This window comes from Lampetra fluviatilis, chromosome 13 (assembly GCF_964198595.1).
Source record: "Lampetra fluviatilis chromosome 13, kcLamFluv1.1, whole genome shotgun sequence".
In the NCBI taxonomy this organism is placed as follows: Eukaryota; Metazoa; Chordata; class Hyperoartia; order Petromyzontiformes; family Petromyzontidae; genus Lampetra; species Lampetra fluviatilis.
Genome location: NC_136287.1, coordinates 7483683 through 7511640, shown reverse-complemented (window position 1 = coordinate 7511640; position 27958 = coordinate 7483683). Strand labels below are relative to the sequence as shown.

Sequence of the window (27958 nt, the reverse complement as noted above, 5' to 3'; positions counted from 1 at the left end):
CCGTCAGTGCGGGTTGGTGTAGCGGAACGGAAGGGGGGGGGGGGATGGTGCGGGGGTGGGTGTCCAGGATCGAATCCGATATCACTGGTCAGTGATGTGAGCCACTTGCTGGGAATCAAACTCAGGGGCTGGGTGAGTAACGCAGTGCGATACCCACTGATGCCACCGAGACAGAAGGGGCCATTAGTCACCAACGGGCAATGACTGACGTGGTGAAGGAGGGCACAGCAACAAACCCCGCAACAACCGAAATTTGTGGTGAGGCATTCAGCAGTGCATTGACAAAGGGCTGTATATTGTTAATTTGGGGAATACGTATTAGATGGCTGCTTTTGGTGTCACACCAATGTAGTAACACTCACGATGAGGGAAGGGCTGAGCTCAATTAACCCAATGAACAGATAGCAATGAGTGGCCAGTTAATGAATAATTAGCCGGGCCTGATTCACCTGAACCTGTATTCTTTACAATTTGACAAGTGTTTAATGGAGCCAATTAAAATCCAATCGCTCTGCACGGAGCAAATGTCTCTCTATAAACTACCGTGTCCTGCGTCTTGCTCTCTCGCGTATTGCACGAGCCCAGGTCTGCCTTGCTCGCGAGATGCTGGGCTAAGCAAAGGAACCGACGTGGCTCGTGAAAAGCAAGCAGCTCACAATGGCTCTGCAGATGCGTGGGATAGTCACAGTGGGACGCCGCTGAAGGCATTGTAAACGTACATCGGATAAATGTATCATCATCATCATCATTCGGAGAGCTCTTTGTCAAGCCACTTCTGGATGAAGGCTCCCAAAAGTTACAGTTACGCCTCTTCGCTCCCTGTGGAGCATAAGGCCGCAACAAGCCCACGCCATGCCGGACGGTCTTTAGCAGCTTTCTCTGCTTCACACCAAGACAGTCCCATGGTCTTTAGTTGGGTTTTGAATGGTGCGTCAAAGGCTCCCAACAACGTGTCGATTATGGGTGTTTGACCATACTTCAACCAAGCTGGTCAGTGCAGGTTGGCAAAGGAAGGGCCCCAGGACCGCTGACTCACACGCACTTGAATTGGACCGATTTCTCCCGGAACTAAATTTGATGGACCGCGAGAATTGTAAAAAAAAAGGACCGTTTTTAATATACACGCGAGTTTAGCAGCTCGGGGTACATTCTGCCGGAGGGAATTCAGGCCGGGCCTCAAGAAGCGAAATCGTCTGGGAGAATTCGGGCTCCTCAGCCCACGGACGTGTGCGGTGTGGGAGGAGTAACTTGAGCTCTGTGGTTCACGGAATGGGGAACTCGTTTCGGTGTTTTCTGTCAGATATTTTTTCCATTTCTATTTATTGGGGAGCTTGTAGTTGCACCTGGTGTCGAATAGATGTTCGCAAAGTGGACAGGTGTCCATACATTGACTCGCAGTGCAGGAGGGAGCCTGTGTGTATTTCCCCACGTCGGTATTTTACGCTGACCGACGTACGCAACCACTGGCAGAGCCCCGGTAACATTAGGATGTATCATATTCACCGCTTAACGCATGTCCGCTACCATCAGGGACTATTAAACGATATTGCGCACCCGTGGGGCTGCATGTGGTGCAACTGCCTTTGGCACCATTATGCTGTTCGTTGATGTGGGATTCATTAAATCTTGTCAATTACGCCGCAGTAATGGCACAACGCGTGTATTATTGTCGCGCGTTACAGGCGGGCCCTTTAAAATGTGACACATTTTACCACCACATTGCATCTGTTACAGTGCCGGAGCAGTCACACTTATTTAAAACGCAAACAATGTAGACAGGCACGTTGTGCTGTTTAATAAAAAAAAACGAATACAAGCTCAATTGTGTTGAGGCTATAATTGTGCGGTCAAATTGCAAAACCATTGCAGGATGTCTGAATAAAACAGTCGAGCAGCGGTTCAAGCACTGCGCTGTGAACCCGGCCGTCAAAGTTCAATTCATTGCCACGGATCATGTCGGTGGCGCGTGACATCTTTGAACCGGACCAGGCACCCTCTATTCCTTCACCAACCTGTACTGACCAGTGTGGTGAAATATGGTCAAACAAATCCAAGACCGGCACTGTACAAAGAGGCCTTCATCCAGTCGTAGACTGGCAAAAGTCTGTAAATGATTTGTTTCATACTAATGCAAACAACAATAATAATGTAAACACTATGTCTGTGATAATTGTATACTAATACAAACAATAACAATGTAAACAACACTATGTCTGTGATAATTGTATACTAATACAAACAACAATATTGTAAACACGACGTCTGTAATGATGTGTGTTTAACTTGAATAGTAAATAAAATACACTCTCATGACAATACTTTCGAAAAACAGTCACAATAACAAGTCAAAAGGTATAACTGTTCTGAGCAATGATATCTGGTAATCCAGCAGTATGTGTTTAACGAGGCAATTTGTGCTGATGAGATGTAGAATTTTGCTTGCTTAAACAAATGCTGCTGGATAATACTAATCTGGAGGGCCAAGAGACTAATTGGCTATGAAACATTTCATTTTCATGTAGACAGATGGACATTCCTATGATTATTTATTTGTGTTATTCTACTCTAATATTTGATACAAACTATTGCAATACATTGTTTTAACTTAATTACAGTCCTAACTCAGAAAACACATGTCCACTTTTTCATGATCTAGTAAAACTGATCATAAAATTCCACGGTCTCAGATGTGCTCAGATGTTTTAATCCATTCTGGAATGGTGGTGATGGTGCATCTCAAATTTCGTGAACGTGTAAAAAATACGTATTCCGTAAATGAGACATTTTCTAAAACTATGGCGAATGACTTTCAAATATGACACCACGTAACTGTTATTATACTACTAAATGTTTAATGTTCACTATAAGGTTGCCTAATTTGTGAAACTGCCCCGAATCAACATTCAAACTATAAATTTTGTCAATTTAACAAATACTCAAACTCCCTGTTCACTTGTGCACTGTCTCCTGGCTAATTTGGCCAAGCACATTACACTACAGGTCGTCAGTCAGCCACAGGCTCTGTGGACACAGTAACAGAGGGCCTATGACCACATCTAAATTCCCAATTCCACCGAGTTCCACAGACTGTGACCCAGTGTCAATCACGTCCCACATTTTTCCTGGGGCTATGCAAAGAAGCAGCCTCCAGCGAGCTGGCCTCACACCCGAGGGAGCAAATGGGTATCCTCAGAGCTGACAACGGGGACGAGTGGCACGACCGATAATCGCTTGATCGGCACTTCTTTTACAACAGCATGGAGCGAGATGGCCGAGTGGGTCAGGGGTCAGCGTGCTGTGCCGTTACCGCTGAGATTTTGGGCTTGAATCTGGGTTTTAGCTCACTGTGATGAAACCAGCTTTTAAAATTTTGAATATTGATGGTCTTAGCCTGGTCACCAAATAAATGGACATTTTTTTCCCGTCATGTTACATCTGGGTTTCACTTAGTTTGTCAAAATTTAAGCTCTGGAAATTATAAATATCAATTTTACGGCCACGCAACAAACATTAACTCGTCGTGTTGCATTGTGGGAAAGTGCGCCACCTAGTGTGAGAATTAGAAAATAATCATTGAGATCTCGGAAAGAAAGTTATTTGAAAATCTGCTTTTGCAGCCCGTTATATAACGCGGGATGATATACTTCTCCACAGGAGTTCTGAATGGATGGGACATCACGCCGTACAATGTGCGGTACAACCCCAAAACAGCATCGGAGGGCAGTCCAGCACAAACGCTCTTTATCTCATGGCATAAAACTGGAATAATATTGGGGGCCAAACAAAGAGAAGCATGGATCAAGGCCCCCTTTACAGAAGCATGGAGCCATACGGCTCCACAAGCCAGCCGCTGCGAGCTGTCAGGGGGTCGCAGGGCAGCACAGTGATGGGCAGGTCCCAGCTGAGCGTCTCAGCGCGGACGCTTTGCGCGCCGCGCCACACACAGCCCAGACCGGGCGCGGATCCGCGCTGCAGCGGCGGCACAACCTCCGGCTCGACGGCCACCACGAACTGGAAGTGGAGCCGCCACCGCACGCTCACTGCAAAGTGGTGTTGAGCCATGGCAAACAGAGTGTCACATGCCACGGATAAAAACTAAACGTAGAGTTAAGCGTCGTAAAGAGCAAACGTCGCAAGAGCAATGTTTGGCAATTCAATATGAATATATATATAAGTGCAGCAATAAATGTAACGTGGATTTATACAAGTGAAATCAATGCAATAAAGTGCATTGGAATACGCAGAATATGTAAATACGCATTGTAAACGACAATGTAAAATTATGGTAAAATATAAAAAGAGAACACGCACTCGTATTGATATGAAACACGGTTGGGGTCCTTGCTGTTACATTACTCATGCTGTGACAAAGCTTCACATGTGTTGAACATCCCAGGACATGTCCTTGGTGTACATCCACAAGATAGACGTATTATTTTGCTCTTGTTGTTGAAAGATTCTTCCTTTAAATTTAATTATTACATTCTGTCCCCCATAATTTGAGAGTGTGTGTTTTGACTAATGTGTTGTGAATCACAGTAACTGTGTGCATCGCATTCTGCGTACTGGAGTGGAACACACGTAATTCACAGACGGCAGCCGTCGCCTTTCTTTTTTCAAACGAGTTCTTATAATGATGGAAATAATTACATGGTGTGTGCACACAGGACAAATTAATGATAGTTTCTGGGCATGCTATTTCACAACTCTTTTTTGTGAAGTGGCAGAAGGTAAAAAAAATATATATATAATAATTAGGTTCAATTCATTGAAATAATGTGATGCATCAGATATTTCTTCAGTGCTGCCTTGCTTGATGGATGATGTTAGTGATGACGGTGATGTTTATAATTGTACTGTGGATGGTATGAGGTTAGAACTATTAGACAGAGTGGTTCAGCAATGAGGTATGGATGACAGGAAATATATTCATTCAAACACATTACTCGTGACAGCAACATTAATAATAATTGACTATGTTACACTGTGGCAACTGCTTCTTGTAACATTACCGTTCTATTATTGTTCTTGTAATGAGGTGGAGTGGTGGCCTCGTGGTTTGAGTACTGCACTAGGAATCCAGAGGCCCAGGATTTGACTCCTGGACATGGCTAATATCACCCATCGGCACTGACCAACGTTGTGAAGTATGGTCAAACAATTCTAGATTTGAAGCTTTCGTGACTGCAAGGATTCATACTCTTAGTTCTTTCGGTAAAGTCACGTAGGTATAAAATGAAATTAAAATGAATAAAAAATAAAATAATAAAAATCACGGTTTCACCTGAAGACGGAAGCTTGTGTTGCCTTCGAAACGTCGTGATTTTTATTGTTTTATTTTTATTAATTTTAATTTAATTTATTTCCTACGTGACTTTAGCGAAAGAACTAAGAGTATGGTCAAACAGCCCACAGCACCAACACTGGGTGGAGAGGCCTTCATCCGGCAGTGGTTTGATTAAAAAAAACCTAAACCCTTTTATGATTGCAATTTTTAAATAATGTAATTTAAGTAATGCTTATTAAACATAATGCGCAATTATTAAGATAACGCTGATGTGTTACGTTTATAACAGGTGCGTTTGTTTTACGTGAAGAGAATATTGAGGTCTGCTTTGCGATCTATACATGAATGGCAAACATAAAACTGCGTTCTGTGCTGTCATAATTGATTGTGGGGAACGATTAACACGTAAAGACACAAAGGTCTGATCGACGGTCAGACGGACGGTCGCACTGAGGGCCTGATGGGCAGATGGACGAACGGATGTACAAACAGGGAGACGCACGGACAAACAGAGATACGGGACAGACGGACAGACAAAATAGGGAGATGGGACAGGTGGACAGACAAAGGGACAGACGCATGGACGGACGGAGCGACGGGCGCTCACCGAGGGGCGAGCTGAAGCTGGGCGGCGCGTGCAGGGGCACGGGGAGGGCGGCGTGCGTGCGCCCCGTGTGCAGGCACAGCTCGTGGTGCGACGCGTGTGTCACGGGCGCCGGCGAGCGGTGGCGCTGCTGGCATGTCGAGGCCTCCACCCTCTCCTGCGCTTGCAGCAGCACGGAGAAGTGCAGGCAGCGCACCTCGCCCGCCGAGAAGTCGATGCTGCAGGACACCTCCTCGCCGAGCCGGTACGCGGTGCGCGCCACGCTAAGCCGCCCCACGCCGCCCTGTGGGCTCACCACGTTGAGCGCACCTGCAACACGCGTGCCCACCAATACCCCCCCAGGCAGGTGTGTTAGTGCTGTTAGCGGTGTTGCTAGCACAACGACCGACCCGCCTTCGTCTCCCCAGTGCTGAAGTTTATTGTGGTTGAGTTGACCGAAAGAAAGGGGGGTACGCAGGACCAGTTTACTCGGCACTGATTATAGTATTGAACTGTTGTCGCTGGGTTTGTAGCAGTGCGTTAACCTTAATGCCAAACTCGTACACACACACACATGTACGCACACACGTAGACATATTCTGAGAAGTTAGGTGGTGCTTCGGTTGACATTTTGGGTTAACCTGCATTTGAATCCAAAACATGAGGTCGATTTTCAAATCGGTAATTTTGTTCGGACATAGTGACCCCGAAAATTGCCAAGCAGAAAGTTAATCACGTCCGATCCGTTGGAATATGGTTACAATTTATGCCCATCAACCAGTTACTGACTCAGTCACTCACAATCAGCTGTTTTGTATTGCATATCTGCCATAGTTGTATGAGATCAGTTTATATTATGGTTCTTCACATTACAAAATTTATTTTCAATTATTAGGTATCTATGTACCTTGCTGTTGGGTCTGGTAGGGAATGCCGCCAATGCTTCCTGAATAAAGGTTCAAGGGATGATTTAATCTGTTCACGGTTCAGAAATTGATTGGTAAAAAAACAAAGCACATGCAGCTCGTTTGTTAATCCCCTGCTGGGTGAGAGCTCCTCCGTGCCACGTGCATTATGGCGGTTATATCACCATACTTCACTTCGCTGCAGAGGTCGCAACCGGGTACCCGATACCCGTACCCTACCCGATACCCGGCTACCCGTACCCGGCCGGGTACGGGTACGGGTAGCCCTTTGCGACCCTGGTGCGGCCGGGTACGGGTACGGGTAGGCCATGAGTCACTGGTGAGTAGCCGTTTGTTACTCATTTCGGGTAGGGTACGGGTATGGGTAGGGAACGGCTACCCGTATCCGGCCGGGTACGGGTGCGGGTACCCATTTGCGACCCTGGTGCGGCCGGGTACGGGTACGGGTAAGGAATCAAAACCCGTTTGCGACCTCTGCTCCGCTGGTCACTGCGGGTTGGTGAGATTGCAGATCATCGATATTAAAGCGTGGTTGAGTAGAATCATGGATTTTGCTGCACTGCCCTCTGATAACAAAGCAGACCCGCAGCAGCCTGCAGCACCAGTTCTATGCATTGTGGTCAACTTTCCAAGCACCATCGAGGCTCAAACCCTGCTTCGCTTCCAACGTCGGATGAGATCATACTCATTCTGGGTGATTTAGCCATAAGCGTTTTTATCACCATGGTCAGTGAAAGGCATATGTACACACAAACACAGATACAGGCATGAGACGCACAAATATTTTGCTTGTCGTGTACTGCATCCTCACGTACATGGGCGACTTCGAGATGTGACTTCTGCGATCAGATCGATTGCGACATCGATGAGCTTGCTGCCACCTTGCTTGTCCGAGTCCCACTCCTTGTCTTTGCCATCGTCACCGTCATCATCATCATCGCCATCTCCGTCGTCCAAGAATGGGTTAACAGGTGCCACCGTGCCATCGTCTTCATCTAGGGGCCGGTAGTCCAGCAGTCCTGCCGTTCGTCCCACAATCGCAGGGAGATGCTTTGTCTCATTATTGATACGGACAAAATTAATTCAACATCAACTTAATTTGTTAATCATGTTGGGCTTCCAAGTTCATTGGAAATCCTTACACGAGACTCGTTCCCAGAAGGGCCCTGCTTTGGAATGTTTGGCAATTCAATATGAATCAATACCGATTCAGAACAACCCAGAAAACCTTGAAATCAATCAATGGCTTGCTAATTGCTAGAGTACTACTTAAGTACAATTTGTTGGATGCCTTCCTATAATTAAGTTACGTCATGAAAAAAAACATGTTAACCCACACGATATATTTTTAAACATAACCCATTCTAGCTGAATTGGAAGATTTTACAATCTACTTTGATAGTGCACTGAGGGAGGTTAAAAACATTGCTCATATATGTTTATGAAAATATTTACCGAGTTCACGAATTGGCTGACCTGATAAAATTTGGGGGAGGGGTGGTGGAAATCGCATCCCCTCACACCGACGTTTAAAAACCAAGAACGGATAAATGTTCGACTGTGACGAGACTTAAGAGAACGACCACTTGAAATCCACAGAGTGGGACTAAACTTCCACGGGTCGTCATCAACTAGTCTAAGACTACGATTTAAAAAATGCTGAGTTGAAAGCCAACGAATGCATGCCATATTTAGGGGGGGGGGTTATCATGAGAACAATTTTGAAAGGGCCTTGCTGTTTATTTGTTTCTTTACACTGCATTTGCATTTTTGCCTATGGTTTTCATAAAAGCAGTTTCTGGTCAACACAAGACTAAAGTAATAATGATTTATTTTTGATATAGTGCCCTATAGCCAGAGCATCTCACAGTAGCAGCTGTCTCTCGTGGGCATAAGATGACTCAGCATCTGACCTAAAAATGGGTATGCCATGTGGGGGCGATGCACGATATGGATAATCCCAATTGAGTAAATTAAGGTAACACTAGATAGGATTTATATGCTCCATAATAATGCCAATGATTCATTTTAGTTATGCATTCCTATATAATTTTGTGTCAAACTAGGACCCATAACCTTTAACATCTGGCAGTTCACCAGCATTTATTCAATAAAAACTGACTTTGCTGATGACAGTGTATTCCGACACCAGTGCAGAGTTTGCTTGTACAGTACTGCATCAATGTTCACCTGAAGACGGCTGCTTGCGTTGTGGCCGAAACGTCGTGAGAATTATTTTATTATGCTTTATTTTTATTATTTTATTACTTCCCTTCTACGTGACTTTACCGAAAAAACCAAGAAGATGAATCCCTGCAGTCACGAAAGCTTTAAATCGAAAAATTTTGCATCAATGCTGCTGAAATTATTCACGTCCAGAAGGTCGTGGGCTGAATGTACGTATGTGTGTGTGTTGAACTTCTTTCGCACCGTACGTATCCAACCGCGCTAATCAGAGGTGTGGGAAAGACTGGCTGTGTAAAGGGACAGATATATAAAGGAGCTGTATCGTCTGCTTATCTACAAGGACGGATTCTAGATTTGAAGCTTTCGTGACTGCAAGGATTCATATTCTTAGGTTTTGTCGGTAAAGTCACGTAGATAAAAAATGAAAATTAATAAAAGTAAAATAAAAATAAAATAAAAATCACGACGTTTCGGAGGCAACACAAGCGTGACGGAGGCTTGTGTTGCCTCCGAAACGTCGTGATTTTTATTTTATTTTACTTTTATTAATTAAAATTTTTTACCTACGTGACTTTACCGAAAAAAACCTAAGAATATATCTGGATGGAGGCAAGGGCGAGGGCGGTGGCGAGGGGGGAAGGAGGATGCCACCACCTTGGAGCACGAGTACGCGGAACGGCACGCGCAGAAGCGCGGTGGCGTGCGTGCCCTGCAGCCGCTGGCAGCCCACGGAGAGGCGATACGCGTAGCGCACGGCCTGACCGTTCAGCGACGGGGGCGCGTCCGCGGGCAAAGTCTCCCTGTACACGACTGCGCGCCGCCGCGCGGGCAGTGCACGGGGAGAGTGGGCGCAGGGCAGAGTGGTACATTTCACGATCACATTGGTCCCTTCGGTCGTAATTAAATTCAATTGTAAGCCCAGCTTTCGTTTGAGCAGGTAATATTGATGTGCAGTATTATTGGCATGTTTCACGGCAGGAGAACAGCGAGGGGCTAGGTTGGTACATTTCACAAACACGTTGATTCCTAGGGTTGGATTTTAAATAAATGATACACGATTTAAGTGGGTGGTGAGTCGTGTTACCTTTGCAAGGGAAATATGGGGAACCAACCTTGTGAATAACGCAGTAGGCCATCACAGATTCTTTGATATATTTGTAGGATATTATCATCAGCAACAGCAGTAGCAGCAGCAGCAATAACAAACGTATCACTGTTATAATCACCACCAATAGCGCTTGTTTCAGCCCATACAAACATATCACTGAACAATTGCAAATTTGATATGTTCCTCCCCATGAATACCCCAAAACAGCACTGAGACACCGCCTGCCTTGCCTGTTGATTTACAGTTGATATCTGACCATCATAATCAGAATTGTTTTCTGAAATGATCACCATATTATTAAAATACCCCCCAAAACCCACATCAGTGTCCTGTTGTGTTTCTATTTAATTTATACCTGATGATGATTGCTTGTGTTGCACTCGAAACGTCGTATGCTAGTATTTAATTTAATTTATTATTTTATCTTTATACGTGACTTTACCGAAAGAACCAAAGAATAGTGTCCTGTCGTTTTAACAAGTGCCCTTGCCCTGCTCAGTCAGCAGCGTGCCCTCTTGCGCCGGTAATGACTCAAACCCTTTCCAGCGGAGTTGTAAACTTAGCGATTGCGCCGCTAAATTGAACAACATACATACAACATTTAGCATTTCTCTGGAGACAAATACTGGCATGAGGACATTATGCAGATTTAGCAGTGATTCTCGGTATGTATTAAGATTATTTTGGATCAATTTACTCTGGGTAATTGCTAAATTGTCAAGGAACATTGTCCCAGTCTCTGGAAGGTACATCGAGTGACATCTCGTCATATTTTTAGGGTAATTTGGAGGTGGTAACACTGCTTTCCAGTTAGAACTCTGGCCGTGAAGCAAGAGAGACCCAAAACCACTGTGAAAAGTCAATGCCCCTTGTTTGTGCCTCTCATCTCCTCGTTTACGGCTCTGGTTTCCCCTCTTTTGGCCCCATGTGCTCGTATTTAGTTCCTTGCACACTGCATCCTCTTTGTCCCCACACAGATCTCTAGGGTCCCCCATTCGCCCGCACAGATGACCCCTCTCACAAGCCTTGCTCTCCCCTGGAGCGAGGCGTAGGTCACAGAAGAGGATCTTCGGAGGAGTGGAGAGAACGCACTGCCCCCTCTCTCCTGCCAACGGCAAAACACAGCAGTAATAAGCTGAGCTTGTCGCAAATGTCATCTATGGAAATGCATCATCATCCTTATCATCATCAACAGCCAGGAACAATCCACTGCTGGGTGATGGCCTCGCATCTCACATGGATTGAGCTTGCTTGTGTAAAATGTTTGTTATGGGCATTAAGCATCATTATCATCATCATCATCAGCCATAATCAATCCACTGCTGGATGAGGGCCTCTCCATGCAATCCCCCACGGGATGAGCTGGCTTGACACAAATGTAGCGACGGAATTTCTGCAAGTGTCATTGAATAGGTGTGATGGAGTGGTGACATAGTGGTGAAAGTACTGCACTATGAATCCGGAAACCTGAGTTCAATTCCCAGCTACAGCAAACATCGGTGGTATTATCTAAACCGGTCCTGCCCCCCCCCCCCCACCGCCTTCACCAATCCGCACTCTACCAGGGTGGTGAAGTATGGTCAAACGACCCCGGTGTGGGGAGGTTTTCTTTCAGCAGTCGATTGACAAAGGGTTGAGAACTGAATGCATAAAGTAGGCACTTAAATCACAATTACTGCACGCTAAAGCACAGTTATTAATATTATATTCTTGGTTCTTTCGGTAAAGTCACGTGAAATCCACAGCAAGAACATTTTCTTGCTTTGGATTTCACACCTGATGATGATTGCTTGTGTTGCAGTCGAAACGTCGTGAGAATTTAATTGTTTAATAATTTATTATTTATGATTTCCCTTCTACGTGACTTTACCGAAAGAACAAAGAATATGAATCCCTGCATTCACGAAAGTTTTAAATCAACAGTTGTTACTGTCAAGTTTTGCAACCGTTAAAAATGCACACCATACTTCCCAATGTATGGTTGGTTACAGTATGAGCCAGAGCAGAAATTACTTCCACCTAAGGTTGAAAAACTTTCGTAGCATGATTTATTAACATAACTAATGAGAGTGGATCACTTGATAACTCACTCATTTCAAATGGTGATGGCAGAATTCACTTATTGGTCACGTCAAACAATTGTAACCACTAAAGTTATGCTAATTCAGGAAGGCAACCGACAAGTGATATATGTATGCTATTAAACAATTCTGAGATTTCAAAACACAACATAAGTTCGGTAGAAATAGTTTCGTTGCACATCCCGCTTGGCTCACCAGGGCGCGTCAGTGAGTGCTGTAGGAAAGTTACCTTGTAAAGTGCAACGTTGACAACGTTTTGTAATTGTGCAACACACAGCAAGCAATTAGTACAATGTTTCGTGGGATGTTGTGGTCAATTTTCCTGCTACGTGTTGTAACCCTAATGTGCAAGTACATTTCGTGCAGACGAGTAGAGCGCTGAAAACGTCGGTCGGTAAATTTGTACAGAGTGCAACGAACCATGCGCTCAACATTTTTATTTTATTTTACCAGGTAAGGCCCAATGAGCTATATATATTTTTTACAGAAGTGACCTGAGCACACATGATAGCTCAGCGAAGTGGTTTATCATGTGGACATTACATTTTATAGAAGGCAAATTCGTTAAACGCATGTTTCTAAATGTGGATTAAAATCCACACGACCACAGAGAGAACGCGCAAACTCCAATTATACAACCGTCAGGGTCGGCATTCAACCCACGACCTCCTCCATAACTGGCGAGGTAGTTAATACCTCGCCACCACGGCGCCCTAAACATGCAGTCGTGTAGTCACTTAAAACATGCAGTCAATAATGTAACATTAAAAACATATTCAATAGAAGAAAGGGAGTAGACCACCACTTCACCAACCTGCAATGAACAGTGCGGTGAAGTATGGTCAATCAACCACGAAATTGTGTGGGGAAGCCCTCTTTCAGCAGTGAACTGCTAATGCTTATTTCATGAAGATTGTATGATGACGGAAATAATTCACAGCCCATACTTCACCGTGCTGGTCATGCTGGGACGGTGTAAGAGGTTCCCAGGACTGGTTAAGATATCACACAAAACTGATGTTAGCCATGGTAGGGAATTTAACTCGGGTCACTGGGTTCATAGAGCAGTGCGTTAAGCACTCGGCCACTACTCCAATCCATTTCTATAGTGCAGGGCTATCACAACGGTGGTCATTTTCACAGATCATTACAATGTGCGGCACCTGGGTTCTTCACCTGGTCATAAGCAAAAGCCCTCTGCCTATTTATACATTTGAAGTATTGGAAAATGACGGCAGGAAACTCCTTGACGGGAACACACTTCTTTTATTAAATCTTGACTCGTAACAATACAACGCGTGGCCTCTCTTCTCACAATGCGCTTCTCTTGACTCTGGATTCTGTGCTGCCGGCTCTCTGTGCCTCGTGTAGACTCCGCGCCTCGGCTACACTCCTCTCTCGCCTCGTGTAGACTCTGCGCCTCTGCTACACTCTCCACTCGCCTCGTGTAGACTTCGCGCCTCGGCTACACTCCTCTCTCGCCTCGTGTAGACTCTGCGCCTCTGCTACACTCTCCACTCGCCTCGTGTAGACTTTGCATCTCCCTCTGGCTACACCGTATGCATACTCGGCTCGTGTAGACCTTTCTCTCTCGCTGGCTACACCGTATGCATACTCGGCTCGTGTAGACCTTTCTCTCTCGCTGGCTACACACTATACACTACTCAGCTCGTGTAGACCTTTCTCTCTCGCTGGCTACACACTATACATTACTCAGCTCGTGTAGACCTTTCTCTCTCGCTGGCTACACACTATACATTACTCAGCTCGTGTAGACCTTTCTCTCTCGCTGGCTACACACTATACATTACTCAGCTCGTGTAGACCTTTCTCTCTCGCTGGCTACACACTATACCTTACTCTCTCGCTACTCTCCATTACTCTCCTCTCCGGGCTCTATCTCTGCACCTTCGTCTTCATTCTTAGATGGTTCCACTTCTCCCCCCTGCTCCTCTGTGCATCACCTTATATACCCCTTCTTCCCGGGAGACGGAGCGGATGCGGACCTCAACGTCGGCACCGCTCCTCAGTTACCCAATCCCCACGCGCTATCCCTACGATCCGGTTCCGCTCAGCGCGTGTTTCCACTCCCCGACCAATCACACCGCGCTGCTACCCGATCACTCCCTCTGGGCGCGTCACCGGCACACAGCCAATCAGCAGCACTACCCCCACCCGCGCACTGACGCCTGCTCCTCCCCGTCAGCGCGCGTCACCACACACACACCCGTACATACGCGCTGGCACACGACATATACACCCAGCGCGTATCACCACTACATCACCCCCTCCCACATAGCTCGCAGCCGGCCCGGCTGCTAACAACAACCAACCGCGACGATAAAACGACAACCAACAAAAAAAAACCCCGTAACCCCCCGAGTGTGCCCCGTAACATAACACAACAACAACAACAACAAGAATAACTATGTACAGATTGACAATGAACCCGAAAAGTCAACAATAACACGATACGAGCAAATTCGAAACGAACGCGCCCCACGTCCCTGCGACTACACGCAGTGACGAGGCGCTCCAACTGCCCCGACTCCTCACGAGGCAGGTCATGCAAAGTAGCACGACCTGGCGCGAGTCCGTCTGGCTGGTCCATCGTATGGGGCGGGACACTGACGACCGTCCGGCGGTTCCGGCTGCTCCAGACGGCGCGGAACGGGCCTGAAAGGGCCGGCCCCGCCGCGGAGATCCGGCCGCCGGTGATCGGCAGCTGTCAGTTCCGAGACACCTGGGAGCAGATCAGGCGAAGATACGTGTGGATCAGGCAGAGACATTTCCCCCTCTGGGTCGCCGGTCACGTCACACGCCCGGCCATCACGACACAAGGGGAGGCCATATGGAGGCGAGAACGGTTTCAGTCGGGAGGGGTGAACGTACCACCGGCGCTTTCCCCACTTTATCTGAACGCACTGGGGCCGTGCAACGCGCACGACCTCCACGGGTCCCCTCCACGGTCTCAACAATTTAGGCGACGTAGCCAAGGGTGCCTGAGGGCAATGCAGCCAGGCCCTGTCACCTGGTTTCCATTCGTGCATGGACACCTTCCGTGCCCGCAACCGTTCATTAGCAATTTGGCGAGCCCGCGAATTAAGCCGCGCGGCCTCCCTTGCCTCTGTCAGCTTGTGAATATTAAACTTAATATGTTCTGCCAAATTAGAATTAGTTCGTGGAGCGGACAGGCCAAGTTGCGTTTCTATTGGCGGGTCAGCTTCCCGACCGTACATCAAATAGAATGGGGAAAACCCCGTAGCTGCATGGGGGGCCATTCTATACGCGGCAAGGACTCCCGGGACCTGCAGGTCCCAATCTACATGTGCCTCGCACACCTGCTGGCACAGCATGGAAGTCAAGGTTTTGTGGAGTCTCTCCACCATCCCGTCAGTCTGCGGGTGGTACGGGGAGGTACGCACCTTCTTGGTACCCAACAGATCGCACACCTCTTGCAACAATTTACTCGAAAAATTTTTACCTTGGTCGGTCAGCAGGCGTTCGGGAGCCCCCTTGTCCAGGACATAGCCCTGGACGAAGGCATCCGTCACAGCCGCTGCCGACTGGTTAGCGAGAGGCCACGCCATAGGCCATCGGGTAAAGTATTCGACCCCCACTAACAAATATTTATTCCCTCTCGGCGTGACTGGGAAGGGCCCCAAAATATCGAGTGCAACGAGCTCGTTGGTACGCGAGACCTGAATAGATTGCAGCGGTGGATTAGCTGCCACGGCCGGTGGTTTACGCCTGGCGCACTCAACGCACCCCTTCAGAATATGCACCACATCACTTCCCATTCCCGGCCAGTAATAGTCACGCTGAAGCAGGGCAAGCGTCTTATTAACTCCCAAGTGCAAGAGGCGTTCGTGTGCCGCCAAGACAACCCTCCCCCTCACAGCGGAAGGCACCACGAGTGCGTTCCGCCGGGACAAACTGTCCCATTTCAATAACACGCCCCGCTCAAGTACATAGGAGCCGGTACGCTCCTGGTCCCCCTCGGGACCCCCAACCTTGCGGCGCAACGCTAGCAGCGAGCTGTCCGCCATCTGGAGGCGGCCCCATTCGCTGAGCGACAGCGAGAGCAGCGAGTCCCGACCCTGAGAGGCAGTGGAATCATCCCCGATCGGTGCGCCCGCTGTCGCAGCCAGTGCCCCCATCTCCCCCGCAAGCGTCGGTTTACAGCGCGCCGATCCCGACAAACACGCGCATTCATCACAAGGCAACAACCGCGACAAGCAATCGGCATTCGTGTGTCGCAACCCCTTACGGTACGTAGTCGTAAACTGATAGTCCTGGAGGACTTCCAACCAACGCGACAACTGGCCCGAGGGCTGGGCGACCCTCAATGAATACTGTAGCGCCGCGTGGTCCGTTCGGACTGTAAAGTGACGACCATAAAGATATGGCCTAAACTGCTGCACAAAAAAAACAATGGCAAGCAGCTCGCGACGGGTGACACAGTAGCGCTGCTCCGCCGGAGACAACACCCTACTACCGTAGGCGACAACTCTTTCGACACCCCCAACGACTTGGGATAGCACCCCCCCAATGCCCGTGTTGCTAGCATCCGTGTCCAGCAAAAAGGGACTGGCAAAATCGGGATAACACAAGGGTGGGGCACCCACCAAGGCGTCCCGGAGGGAGCGAAACGCGGCCTCCTCCTCCGGTCCCCATTTGAACTTCACTCCCTTCGCCGTTAGAGCGTGCAAGGGTTTTGCAATAGTGGCGAAGTGCTCAACGAACCGCCGATAATAAGAAGCAAACCCGATGAAACTACGCACGTCAGAAACGGACGTAGGTGTCGGCCATGAACCGACACAATCCGTCTTCGCGGGATCGGTGGAGATCCCCGAAGAATCGACAATGTGACCCAAGTATCTAACGGACCTACGAAGGAGGTGACATTTGGCCGGTTTAAATTTCAACTTAGCCGATCGCATTCGCAAGAACACCCCTCTCAATCGCCGGAGGTGTTCCTCAAACGTTTTACTGAAAACAATGACATCGTCCATATAAATCAAGCATGTATCCCACTGCAAGCCCGACAAAACGAGCTCCATAAGTCGCTGAAACGTCGCTGGAGAGGAGTGAAGTCCCATGGGTAACCGGTTAAACTGGAACAGCCCCCCTGGAGTCCGAAATGCTGTCTTAGGTTTCGACTCTTCGTCGAGCGGCAACTGCCAAAACCCCGATAACAAATCAAGAGTCGAAAAATATCGCGCACCAGACAATGCATCGAGGGACTCATCCATCCTGGGGAGCGGATACGCGTCAGCCACAGAGATCTTATTCAGGCGACGGAAATCAACGCAGAATCGCAGGGACCCGTCCTGCTTCTTAACCAGCACAATAGGCGCTCCCCACGGGCTAGAGGAGGGCGAAATAATATCGGCTTCTAGCATATCGTTAACAGCCGACTGAACATGTTCCTTCTCCACGGGACTCAGTCGGAAGGGATTTAGCCTGACCGGCGCCGCATCGCCCGTTTCAATGTGATGGTGCAACAAATCCGTGCACCCAATGTCATACTTATGTTTACTGAATACATCAGAGAATTCAATGAGCAACTCGCGCAGCGCACCCAACTGCGCCGCCGACAAATCGTCCGAGGCGGCACATAACGAATGGACCCACTCAAGGTCTTCCCTTGGCTCAACGTTCCGCGCGGGGCTCGAGCCCACCTGCGCAACCAACCCATCATCCCCAGGGACCTGCGCCGCGTGAGCCAGCACGGTGCCCTGCGGAATGACAGCTGGTCGCGACCCCGCGTTCAAAACCATCACAAACGGATCCCTGTCAGCCCGCACCAAAGTGTGAGCCACCGATAAATCAAGACCCCCGACAGCCTTGTTAGAAGGACCCAAAAGCATACTCTGTCCCGAAGCCTCCCTCACCCATGGTTTCCGCAACCGGAGGGGAATCAACATCTGTGAACCCGGGGGCACTTGCACTGTCTGCGTCGCCACCGCTTGTATCGTAGCGCACGCCGTCCGAATGTCAGTAGGGCCCGTCAAAAATGAAATCCGGCGACCCGATGGCAGTTCAATGCATCGTTGATCGATAAGAATTTTAATGGGCATTTTAGCCAAAAAGTCAGTGCCCAAAAGACACGGAACTGCCAAAGAAGACGAAACGAAAACGGGTCCCGACAATTTGATATCTCCAATGCAAATGGACGCCCTAACCTGACCGATAATGCCCAACGATCCCCCGTTAGCGGCGTAAAATGGCACATCCACTGGAAGCAGCGGACGACATTGGACCGGAAGAATATTATAAATGAGGTCTGATATAATAGTTGCCGATGCCCCCGTGTCCACTAACACCCTAATCTCAACCCCATCAATAGATCCCGTAACAACGGACGAACCCGCCGAAGCAGCCACAATTCTATGCCCCAATTCCGCCCATTCAATGTCTCCCTGGTCCCGGCCGAACCCCCCTCGCCGAACCGAATCCCCGAACCTTAACCGGCCCTCCTCCGCCGCAACGCGGCGTCCCATGTGTGCCGAATAAACAGGCCGAGCGTGTGAGGTGCCGCGACTTGCCGGGGATTGTAGAGATGACTTGGGCTCTCGGTCGTCGTCCAGCCGAGCTCCCATGGCGCGCTGCCGCGGAGCGCGGCACCCGGACGCCACGTGGCCCCGGAGGCCGCAGTTATAGCACGTGACGAGGGTCGGAGTAGATCTTGGTTGCTCCGACTTTCGGCCCGATCGCAGAGGCGACCGGGCCCCCGGCCTCCAGTCCCCTGGTCGTCCCGTGGCGAACGCCTCCTCTCGTGGGCTGACGACTTGGGGTTCGGCGACCACCAAACCCGGGGCTGCGACGACAGCAGCGTTGCAACCAACGCCTTGCTTCCGTTGTAGGGCCTCGTGCGCTTGAATACTCGTGGCGACTCCCAAAGAAGAAATATCAATCTCGTCAGCTGTGTTGATAGGGACCCCCAGGTCCTGCGCCAACTTGAGCAGCTGCTCCAAAACCATCGCGTCTTGGCCCTCCTCATCCATCCGAGGGAACGCAGCATCAGCAAGAGCCAGCAACGCCGTGCGATAGGCCAGCGCGGTCTCCGTGGCCGTTTTCCGTCTTGCGTAGAACTGATGGCGGCATGTAGAGGGAGGCCCGTAGACCCTGGCCAACAACCCCAGCGCATCCTTCAGCGTGGAGCGGTCCGACTTCCGTGCAGCCCTGAAGGCCGCGAGCGCATCGTCGTCCAGCATGGCGGGCAATGCCCGCAGCGCCGTAGCATCGGACCACGCTGACATCTCTTGATGGGCCAAAAACCTTCGCTGAAATTGGCCCCAGTCTCCGCCTTCCGCCTTGAAGGCTGACAACGTGGGCAGGCGCTGCTGAAAAATGAAGTCATCCGCCTCGTGGTTCCTCTCCGCCTGTCCGTCGGTGTCTAAGATGGCGGCTCCAGCAGCAGACGTAAGATGGCGGACCCCCTCGCGCGCTGATGACGTCGATGCGCGCGCTTGGGAACCCACCACCACGTGGCGCTCGCCGTTCCCGCCAAAAGTAGGCCCAGGCGCAATGGCGGGAATCCCCCATTCGTTTTGGCGGGAATCTGCGGGGCGACCTTGTAAAATGTCCCCCACCGTCCCCGCTCCTCCCGACGAGCTGATCTCCGCCAAGATGGACGCGGCGGCGAGCAGCAGCTCCGCCAGTCGGGAGTGCGCCTCACGAAGCCCGGCGTCTGTCCCCGGTCGCTCGGCCGGCGCCGTCGACGGACCCTGCAGCGTGGGCAAGTCCTCTTCCTCACCCCCCGCCACCAGCGGCCCCGAGTCGTCCAGGTCTTCCTCGCGGTCAATCCCGTGGGTCCTACGGGTCTTCCTCGTCTCCATACTTGGAAGCCCGTTTCACTTCTGACGCCAGATGAAGTATTGGAAAATGACGGCAGGAAACTCCTTGACGGGAACACACTTCTTTTATTAAATCTTGACTCGTAACAATACAACGCGTGGCCTCTCTTCTCACAATGCGCTTCTCTTGACTCTGGATTCTGTGCTGCCGGCTCTCTGTGCCTCGTGTAGACTCCGCGCCTCGGCTACACTCCTCTCTCGCCTCGTGTAGACTCTGCGCCTCTGCTACACTCTCCACTCGCCTCGTGTAGACTTCGCGCCTCGGCTACACTCCTCTCTCGCCTCGTGTAGACTCTGCGCCTCTGCTACACTCTCCACTCGCCTCGTGTAGACTTTGCATCTCCCTCTGGCTACACCGTATGCATACTCGGCTCGTGTAGACCTTTCTCTCTCGCTGGCTACACCGTATGCATACTCGGCTCGTGTAGACCTTTCTCTCTCGCTGGCTACACACTATACACTACTCAGCTCGTGTAGACCTTTCTCTCTCGCTGGCTACACACTATACATTACTCAGCTCGTGTAGACCTTTCTCTCTCGCTGGCTACACACTATACATTACTCAGCTCGTGTAGACCTTTCTCTCTCGCTGGCTACACACTATACATTACTCAGCTCGTGTAGACCTTTCTCTCTCGCTGGCTACACACTATACCTTACTCTCTCGCTACTCTCCATTACTCTCCTCTCCGGGCTCTATCTCTGCACCTTCGTCTTCATTCTTAGATGGTTCCACTTCTCCCCCCTGCTCCTCTGTGCATCACCTTATATACCCCTTCTTCCCGGGAGACGGAGCGGATGCGGACCTCAACGTCGGCACCGCTCCTCAGTTACCCAATCCCCACGCGCTATCCCTACGATCCGGTTCCGCTCAGCGCGTGTTTCCACTCCCCGACCAATCACACCGCGCTGCTACCCGATCACTCCCTCTGGGCGCGTCACCGGCACACAGCCAATCAGCAGCACTACCCCCACCCGCGCACTGACGCCTGCTCCTCCCCGTCAGCGCGCGTCACCACACACACACCCGTACATACGCGCTGGCACACGACATATACACCCAGCGCGTATCACCACTACACATTTATAGTCGACAGCCTGTTCACAAAGCCCACCTATGATTCTGATTCTGCATGAAGGGCTGCAACCTGTGTGTGTATTAGGGCTGAACGATTTGGGGAAAATATCTAATTGCGATTTTTCTGACAGATTGCGATTTCATTTGCGATTAAATTTTTTAAAGTCAAACTTCAGTTCAATATTCACTGTGTAATAGATTTAAAACATGTGATGGAGCATTACCACATGAAACCATCAAAATATTAACTACTCTATATATTATAATGCAAGGATGAGAACTTAAAAGACATGAATTGCTTCCAACATGTATTTATTAAAATGTTTTAATTGAAATAGAACAATCAAACAGAGAACAATTGTTATGTTAAATAAATACAATTATAATAATAAAACAATTCCAATAAGAAGGTAATAGGACTTTTCAAATCGCAAAAAAAAATTGCTAATCGCATTGTTTCAAATTGCGATTTCGACTTGAAATCGAATAATCGTTCAGCCCTAGTGTGCATACGACAACAGACACGCCCTGGGTGGGGCTGGAGTGGTGGCCGTGCGTGTAGCATGAGCACCTCGGTTGGGCACGAAGGCAGTTTCGCTCATGGCCTGGGAACCGGGGATTCGAGGACTCGACGGAGGAAGGGCCACGTGGACCTCGCTCACGAGCATCTGACAGTGGAGCTGCACGCTCGCCCATGCCAGAGTCTCACTGCTGCTCTCACTGTTGGCACAAACGAACACCAGTCAGTGCCCCGACCTTTGAGAGCCGAAGCAGATTTTATGCCTCTCGCTAGGATTTCATTTCCCACTGGGTCGGTGGTAGACTGGAGGCGGAGGCTAATAAAACGTGTCTACACGCACGGCTGGGCTTTGGTTCTTTCAAAGTCGTGCTTGTAAATCCCAAAGGTGTCTTTTCATTTTCACCTCCATGTTAGAGAAACAGCACATTTACCGCGTTCTGTTGTAATCTTCGGAAAATATAAGTGCAAGCGAACAAGAAAAAGTGCTCAGATATTCTGCCCGCTTCTCAACCTGTGATCTGAATTGTGTGTTATCAAGTCAGCCAAGCAATGGTTCACCTTTTTGGACTGGTAAACCGTCATGTATGTCAGCAAAAAAAATTAAGTTTTCCACACTTAATGGCATTATATTCCACTATGGTTCTGAGTCCGTGCCTGTGTATTTGGCTCTGAATGGAAGTGGCATGCTACTAGCAACCAGGGTCATAATGAGAGATATCGTGGACGTGGTTTGTCAGGTGAGGACATTTTCTAGGTTGCTGCCACTCCCCCTCTGAACCTCCAATTCCTTAGGGTTATGGGGCCTCCAGAAATGTAAAAAGAATTAAAACAATGAAGGCCTTTTTCGAAAGAAGGAAGCTACGAGTTGCAAATGTGAATACATTTACAACAAAACATTTTTACATTTGAATGGTGGTGGTAGATAAACCTGAAAAGCTGGTCCCGTGGCAGTTGCATAGACTAGTTTTAAAATTGGAATTTTACAGAGGAAAAAGTACTCTGAGCCTTTTGAAAGTGAACACTTGCTCGTCTATGACTCTCTGTCAATACGAGTGTGGATTTCGTAAGAGCTGCTGTGAAGGCAGGTGTGTGCCTTTCGAGTGTGTGCCGTTCAATATGTTTAGGGCGTTATTTACAGTGGTGGCATTCAAGTCCAGCTCAGGGAGTTGACGTTGGCTCAATGTGTTTTTTATTGCAACATGCCGCAAGTGCGACTGAGATAATAAAATACAACGATGGCTGGCAACGTAATTTAAAAACAACTCGCCTCGCCATACCCGTGGGGGCCGAGTATCAGAAAACATTCGGTTCCCTGTTGCCGCTTTGAGCCGTTCACAAACCCCCCTTGATCTTTGTCAATGGTAATTACGTATCGCGCTGGGAACAAATCTCTACATTTACAGGCAGGCAAACGGTTTTTGTGTTACCGATCAAAAAGCTCCATTTAAAATGAAGCCACACGGGCTTATAGTTGTGCTGAAATCTCTAAAAACAAAGGGATGCTGTCAAAGGAGAAACAAGTCATGCTGCACTTAACCAGCGGTTTCACAATTCAACCCACGTGTCCATGTGATGCACTCAACGGATGTGTGCGTTAAATGGCAAAATAATTAACATATGACTCGAAAACGGAAAAAGTTAAATTTTTAAGTAAATACAGTACAATGTGTGGTTTGAGGACTTAAAACGAACCCTTGGGCTTAATACTACCCCTAGCCTTGAGCTTTCCAGTATATACTCTATCACTAGCCCTACCCATGACCCCAACAACACCGTAACCCATAACTCCTACCATAACCCTAATGCACATGTTTAATTTCATTTGTTTTCATGTAACTGAGTTAACTCGTACTGTGTAACAGGAAATGAGCAGCTGTGCTGGCCATAATTCCACGAGTTTCCTTGTGGTGAGCTAACTGCGTTTTGCAGCCATGGTGAGAGGAAATATGGTTGTTGACATTGTAGGTCGAGTTTTAAGTCACCTCACCGGCCGGCTGAAGAAGGAAGCCACACCTCGGGGTTGGTGAAGGTCACAACGCACTCAAGAACCTCTCCGGCCAGAAACACCGGCCCTCGTGTCAGCTCTGCCACCATCTCAATCATGTCTGGCCCCGATCACACTGCAATGCAACGACACACGTTTAGAAACACAAGTTCAATCGGTTGTTCCATATAGTCCGCAGTGAATAGCTGCCAACCGTCCTGGTTTTCCCAGAATTGTCCCCTGTTTGTGGTAGCCATCCTGGAACATATGTAAAGTTTTCCTGGGGGCATTAAAGGTCCTGTTTTTTGCCATTAAAGACACACTTATTCATAATGAAGGGTTTTTGCTTATTCATAATATAGATTTTGCCAGAATTGGCAAAATAGCCTGATGAAGCTGGTTGTAATTCCCAGTGAAACGTCATACTCAAATTGTAAATGTTGCGGGTTTTACTCGCAAACACACCGGTGTGCTGAAGTAGTAACTAATTGTCACGTTTTGTTTACGTGGCAAACCTTCCTAATTGGCTCCGTCGTGTGGTGGTGGGTTAACGACACACTTATATCTAACCCAAACAACCCTTATTATACTCTTTGGATCTTTCGGAAAAGTCACGCAGGTAGAAAAAATAATAGATCACGACGTTTCGATCGCAACACAAGCAACCGTCATCAGGTGTGAAACAAACACAGCAGGAAGACTGCTGACATAGGAGAAAGAGTATGGATTCCTGCAGTCACGAAAGCCTCAAATCAAGATTGAACTCTTATTATGAATAATATTGGTCGTGAAAGCCTAAGTGTTAAAAAATACACTTATTTTCCATGTATTTTAAAACACAAGTTGGGTGTGTGTCTTATAATCCGGTAGATGTGTGTGTGCGACTACTGTATATAGTTCATAATAGAGGTTTTTGGGTTAGATCGCGCAAATATATAAATGTGTCGTTAAAAAACCCGCCACCACCTGACACAGCCAACTAGTAAGGGTTGTCACGTAAATAGAATGTGGCCAATTCGTCACGAGTATGGCACACCGGTGTGTTGGAGAGCCAAGCCACAACATTTACAATCTGAGTACGACGTTTAAATAGTTGTTTTATTGAAACCGGGCACACTTTTTGGGTGCTTCTTATATGCTGGAGCATCTTACAATCCAGAGAAATCAGTAATGATACACTGCTCAAGACAATTGATTTACATGCAGTTCTCCCCTTCTTTGGCATTGTGAGATATTCTTTAAATGACCTGGTAAACCCTGGTCACAGTGTGTGTGTGTGCTTTGTATGAAAAACCAGAGCTGGGAAACTCCAAGCTTCAAGGATTGCGTTGAGAAAGGTCACCTTTCCACGTCGATCTCCTGCACTCGCTTGTTGGCACTTACTATATTTTTTGTAGAATAATTGCTTTGCTGTCTCCCTTACCCTGGATTAAGGTGATTGAAGGATGCTTCAGGAGCAATGCCTTCAATCACAACCTCCACTCAATGGGAGTTCGCTCTTTTCCTGCTGCTGCTCACATGGTCTCCGTCTAATTTTTCTAACTCTCTGTGCAAATTCAAGTTTCGGGTCAAGAACTTTCTTCGGATTCTGCAAATGTGGACACTGACGCCGGCACCTAATGACCTAGGGTGCCGCGGTGGCGAGATGTTAACTCCCTCGCCTGGTATGCAGGAGGTCGTGGGTTCGGTCCTCTACCCTGACGCCTGTATATTTGGAGTTTGCACGTTCTTGCTGTGGTCGCATTGATTTTTGTCCGGCTCCTCCAGTTATTCCCTCCACATTTATAAACATGCGTTTCGAGTATTTGGCTGCTATAAATGTCCACATGATAACCAATTTCGTTGAGCTATCACTTGTGGCCAGGTCGCTTCTGAAAATGAGCTATATAGCTCAACGGGTCTTACCTGGTAAAATTAAAAAAACATTTACCCTTGAAAATGACGTCATGGGATCTTCAACGTCCACGGTGAAGTAATAATTAGGGCGGCCGCCGGATACGAACCGCGACCCTCCGCAAACAAGCCGAACGTGCTACAGCTAGGCCATGCCACCGCTCAAATATCTTCCCACTATGAACGACAATTTGGTATAAAGTTGTTTTACAGTGAGGGAATGACGCTATTTGTTGAAAACTGTCCAAATCGATCAAAAAGGGTCGCCCAAACCTTGCAAATGTAAAAACGTGTTTTTGGACTGACAACTACTCGGTCGGCTTCCGTAATGCTATTTAAATACTTTCGCGGACAATCCCATGCTACAGAATCCATGCGTATTCATGATTTTTGTTCGAGCCAACGTCAACTCCCTGAGCTGGACTTTAATGCCACCACTGTAAATAACGCCCTAAACATATTGAACGGCACACACTCGAAGGGCACACACCTGCCTTCACAGCAGCTCTTACGAAATCCACACTCGTAATTGACAGAAAGTCATAGACGAGCAAGTGTTCACTTTCCAAAGGCTCAGAGTACTTTTACCTCTGTAAAATTCAAATTTTAAAACTAGTCTATGCAACTGCCACGAGACCATCTTTTCAGGTTTATCAACCACCACCATTCAAATGCAAATATTTTTTGTTGTAAATGTATTCACATTTGCAACTCATAGCTTCCTTCTTTCGAAAAAGGCCTACATTGTTTTAATTATTTTTACATTTCTGGAGGCCCCATAACCCTAACCCTAAGGTGATGGGGAGCGGGGAGATGAGAGGGAAGAGGGAGGAGAGAGTGTGGTAACAGAAAGATAAAAAGACAGAGAGATCCCTAACCCTAACCCTCCCTAACCGTTCCCAAACCCATAAACCACAACCCCCCACCACATTAACCAAGGAATTGGAGGTTCAGAGCGGGAGTGGCAGCAACCCTGAAAAAACCGCGTTCACGATATCTCTCATTATGACCCTGGTTGCTAGTAGCATGCCACTTCCATTCAGAGCCAAATACAACAGGCACGGACTCAGAACCATAGTGGAATATAATGCCATTAAGTGTGGAAAACTCAATGAATGCGAGGTGGTACGGTCCAGACATTTCACTCTCCACCCCCCCTATCGATTAGCGCAAGTTGGTATCGCCCAACGCGTGGAGAAAAAAAAATTCATACGTCACCGCACTATACATTTCTTAGCACGCATAGGCAACGCCCGCGGCGGGTCACGTGACCGCCTCCTCCCCCTCCCTTCCTCGAAACTCGTTGGCAAAGGCGCGCATGCGTAGTGGGAAATCTAAACCGCCGCGACTCGCCGGTAACGAATGCAGCGAAGAGGATCATTAACGCCGCCCGCGCGATAAGAAAATATACAACGACAAGCGACACGAGGCTCGTTGATGCTGGTGAAAGCGAGCAATTGGCGGTGCATTCAACAGCCGTGCGTGTGCGTGCGTGTAGAAGCGAGTGGAAGGAAAATTTTTAAGCAACGCTTACCGCTCGACAACCACCACCACCACCCCAATGCCGCCGTCTCCTCCTCCTCATCCAGCTCAGGTTCTCGACAGGCGCAACTCTCTCGTTTAACGAACTCTTTGAGGAATTGATTAACACTGTTAAGTTAACGCGGCTTTTTGGTTCAGCTAACTGTAATCTATGCTCGTTTAACGCGACAAACTGTTGCTTTTTTCTCCTCAGTAATTTCCAATTGCTTGTTGGCGCTTGTGTTGTTACTATTATTGTTGTTGTTTGTTGTTGACGCAAAGTCGTTCGCGGTTCGGAGTTGACGGACGTGGCCACGTCTCTACAAGCGCCTTAGGGGCCATCCGCTCAGCGCGTATGAGGGGGGGGGTAGGAGGGGGGCGGGGCGGGGGGGCATGGAGGGGCGGGGGGGCATGGAGGGGGGAGGGGCGGGGGGGCATGGAGGGGCGAGGGGGGGGTAGGAGGGGGGCGGGGGGGCATGGAGGGGCGAGGGGGGGTAGGAGGGGGGAGGGGCGGGCATGGAGGGGGGCGGGGGGGCATGGAGGGGGGCGGGGGGGCATGGAGGGGGGCGGGGGGGCATGGAGGGGGGCGGGGGGGCATGGAGGGAGGGGCGGGGGGGGCATGGAGGGGGGAAGGGGGGCGGGGGGGTAACCCAGACGCGTCCGCTTTGCGTATTGGGGCGGGGGGGGAGTGAAGCCTCGGTAATAATGTGTCTATATTGTTGGCCTTCAAATGAGTTAGATAGTCCGGCGGTGGACTATCTGTTTGCTTAAACACGTTAATATGATTAATCCTGGATCGTTTCTGCGTGGATTAAATATGAGCCGTTCTATAGGATTCGGGGGGGTGTGGGGGTGCTTCAGGCGAACGTACTCAGGTGGAGGGGGGGGGTATGAAGTCCGCGTGCCTACAGGGAGGGCGGCAGGGGTC

General features: G+C 48.7%; 2 protein-coding genes across 5 annotated transcripts in view; one reads left to right on the top strand and one right to left on the bottom strand.

The window, feature by feature from the left end:
• Window positions 1–29: 29 nt before the first annotated feature.
• On the bottom strand, window positions 30–27379 carry LOC144935491 (RAB6A-GEF complex partner protein 2-like). 4 transcript variants are annotated; one of them, XM_078862193.1, is made up of 8 exons: window positions 27044–27379; window positions 23620–23752; window positions 21684–21832; window positions 11113–11196; window positions 9638–9793; window positions 7612–7815; window positions 5895–6200; window positions 30–4040 (listed from the first exon to the last, which is right to left on the bottom strand). In XM_078862193.1, the coding sequence occupies exons 2-8, from the start codon at window positions 23733–23735 to the stop codon at window positions 3811–3813; spliced, it is 1245 nt and encodes a 414-aa protein (XP_078718319.1). In that variant the 5' UTR covers window positions 23736–23752; window positions 27044–27379; the 3' UTR covers window positions 30–3810. The 4 variants fall into 4 exon arrangements, with proteins under 4 accessions (XP_078718319.1, XP_078718321.1, XP_078718320.1 ...); XM_078862195.1 differs by lacking the exon at window positions 27044–27379 and having other exon boundaries at window positions 23646–23735; XM_078862194.1 differs by lacking the exon at window positions 27044–27379 and having other exon boundaries at window positions 23615–23702.
• GBA2 (glucosylceramidase beta 2) overlaps window positions 26838–27958 on the top strand; it is a 28090-nt gene continuing 26969 nt past the window's right edge. The window contains exon 1 of the mRNA XM_078862190.1: window positions 26838–27103. The gene's annotated coding sequence lies outside the window, so the exon portion shown is untranslated. The remainder of the gene's footprint in view (window positions 27104–27958) is intronic.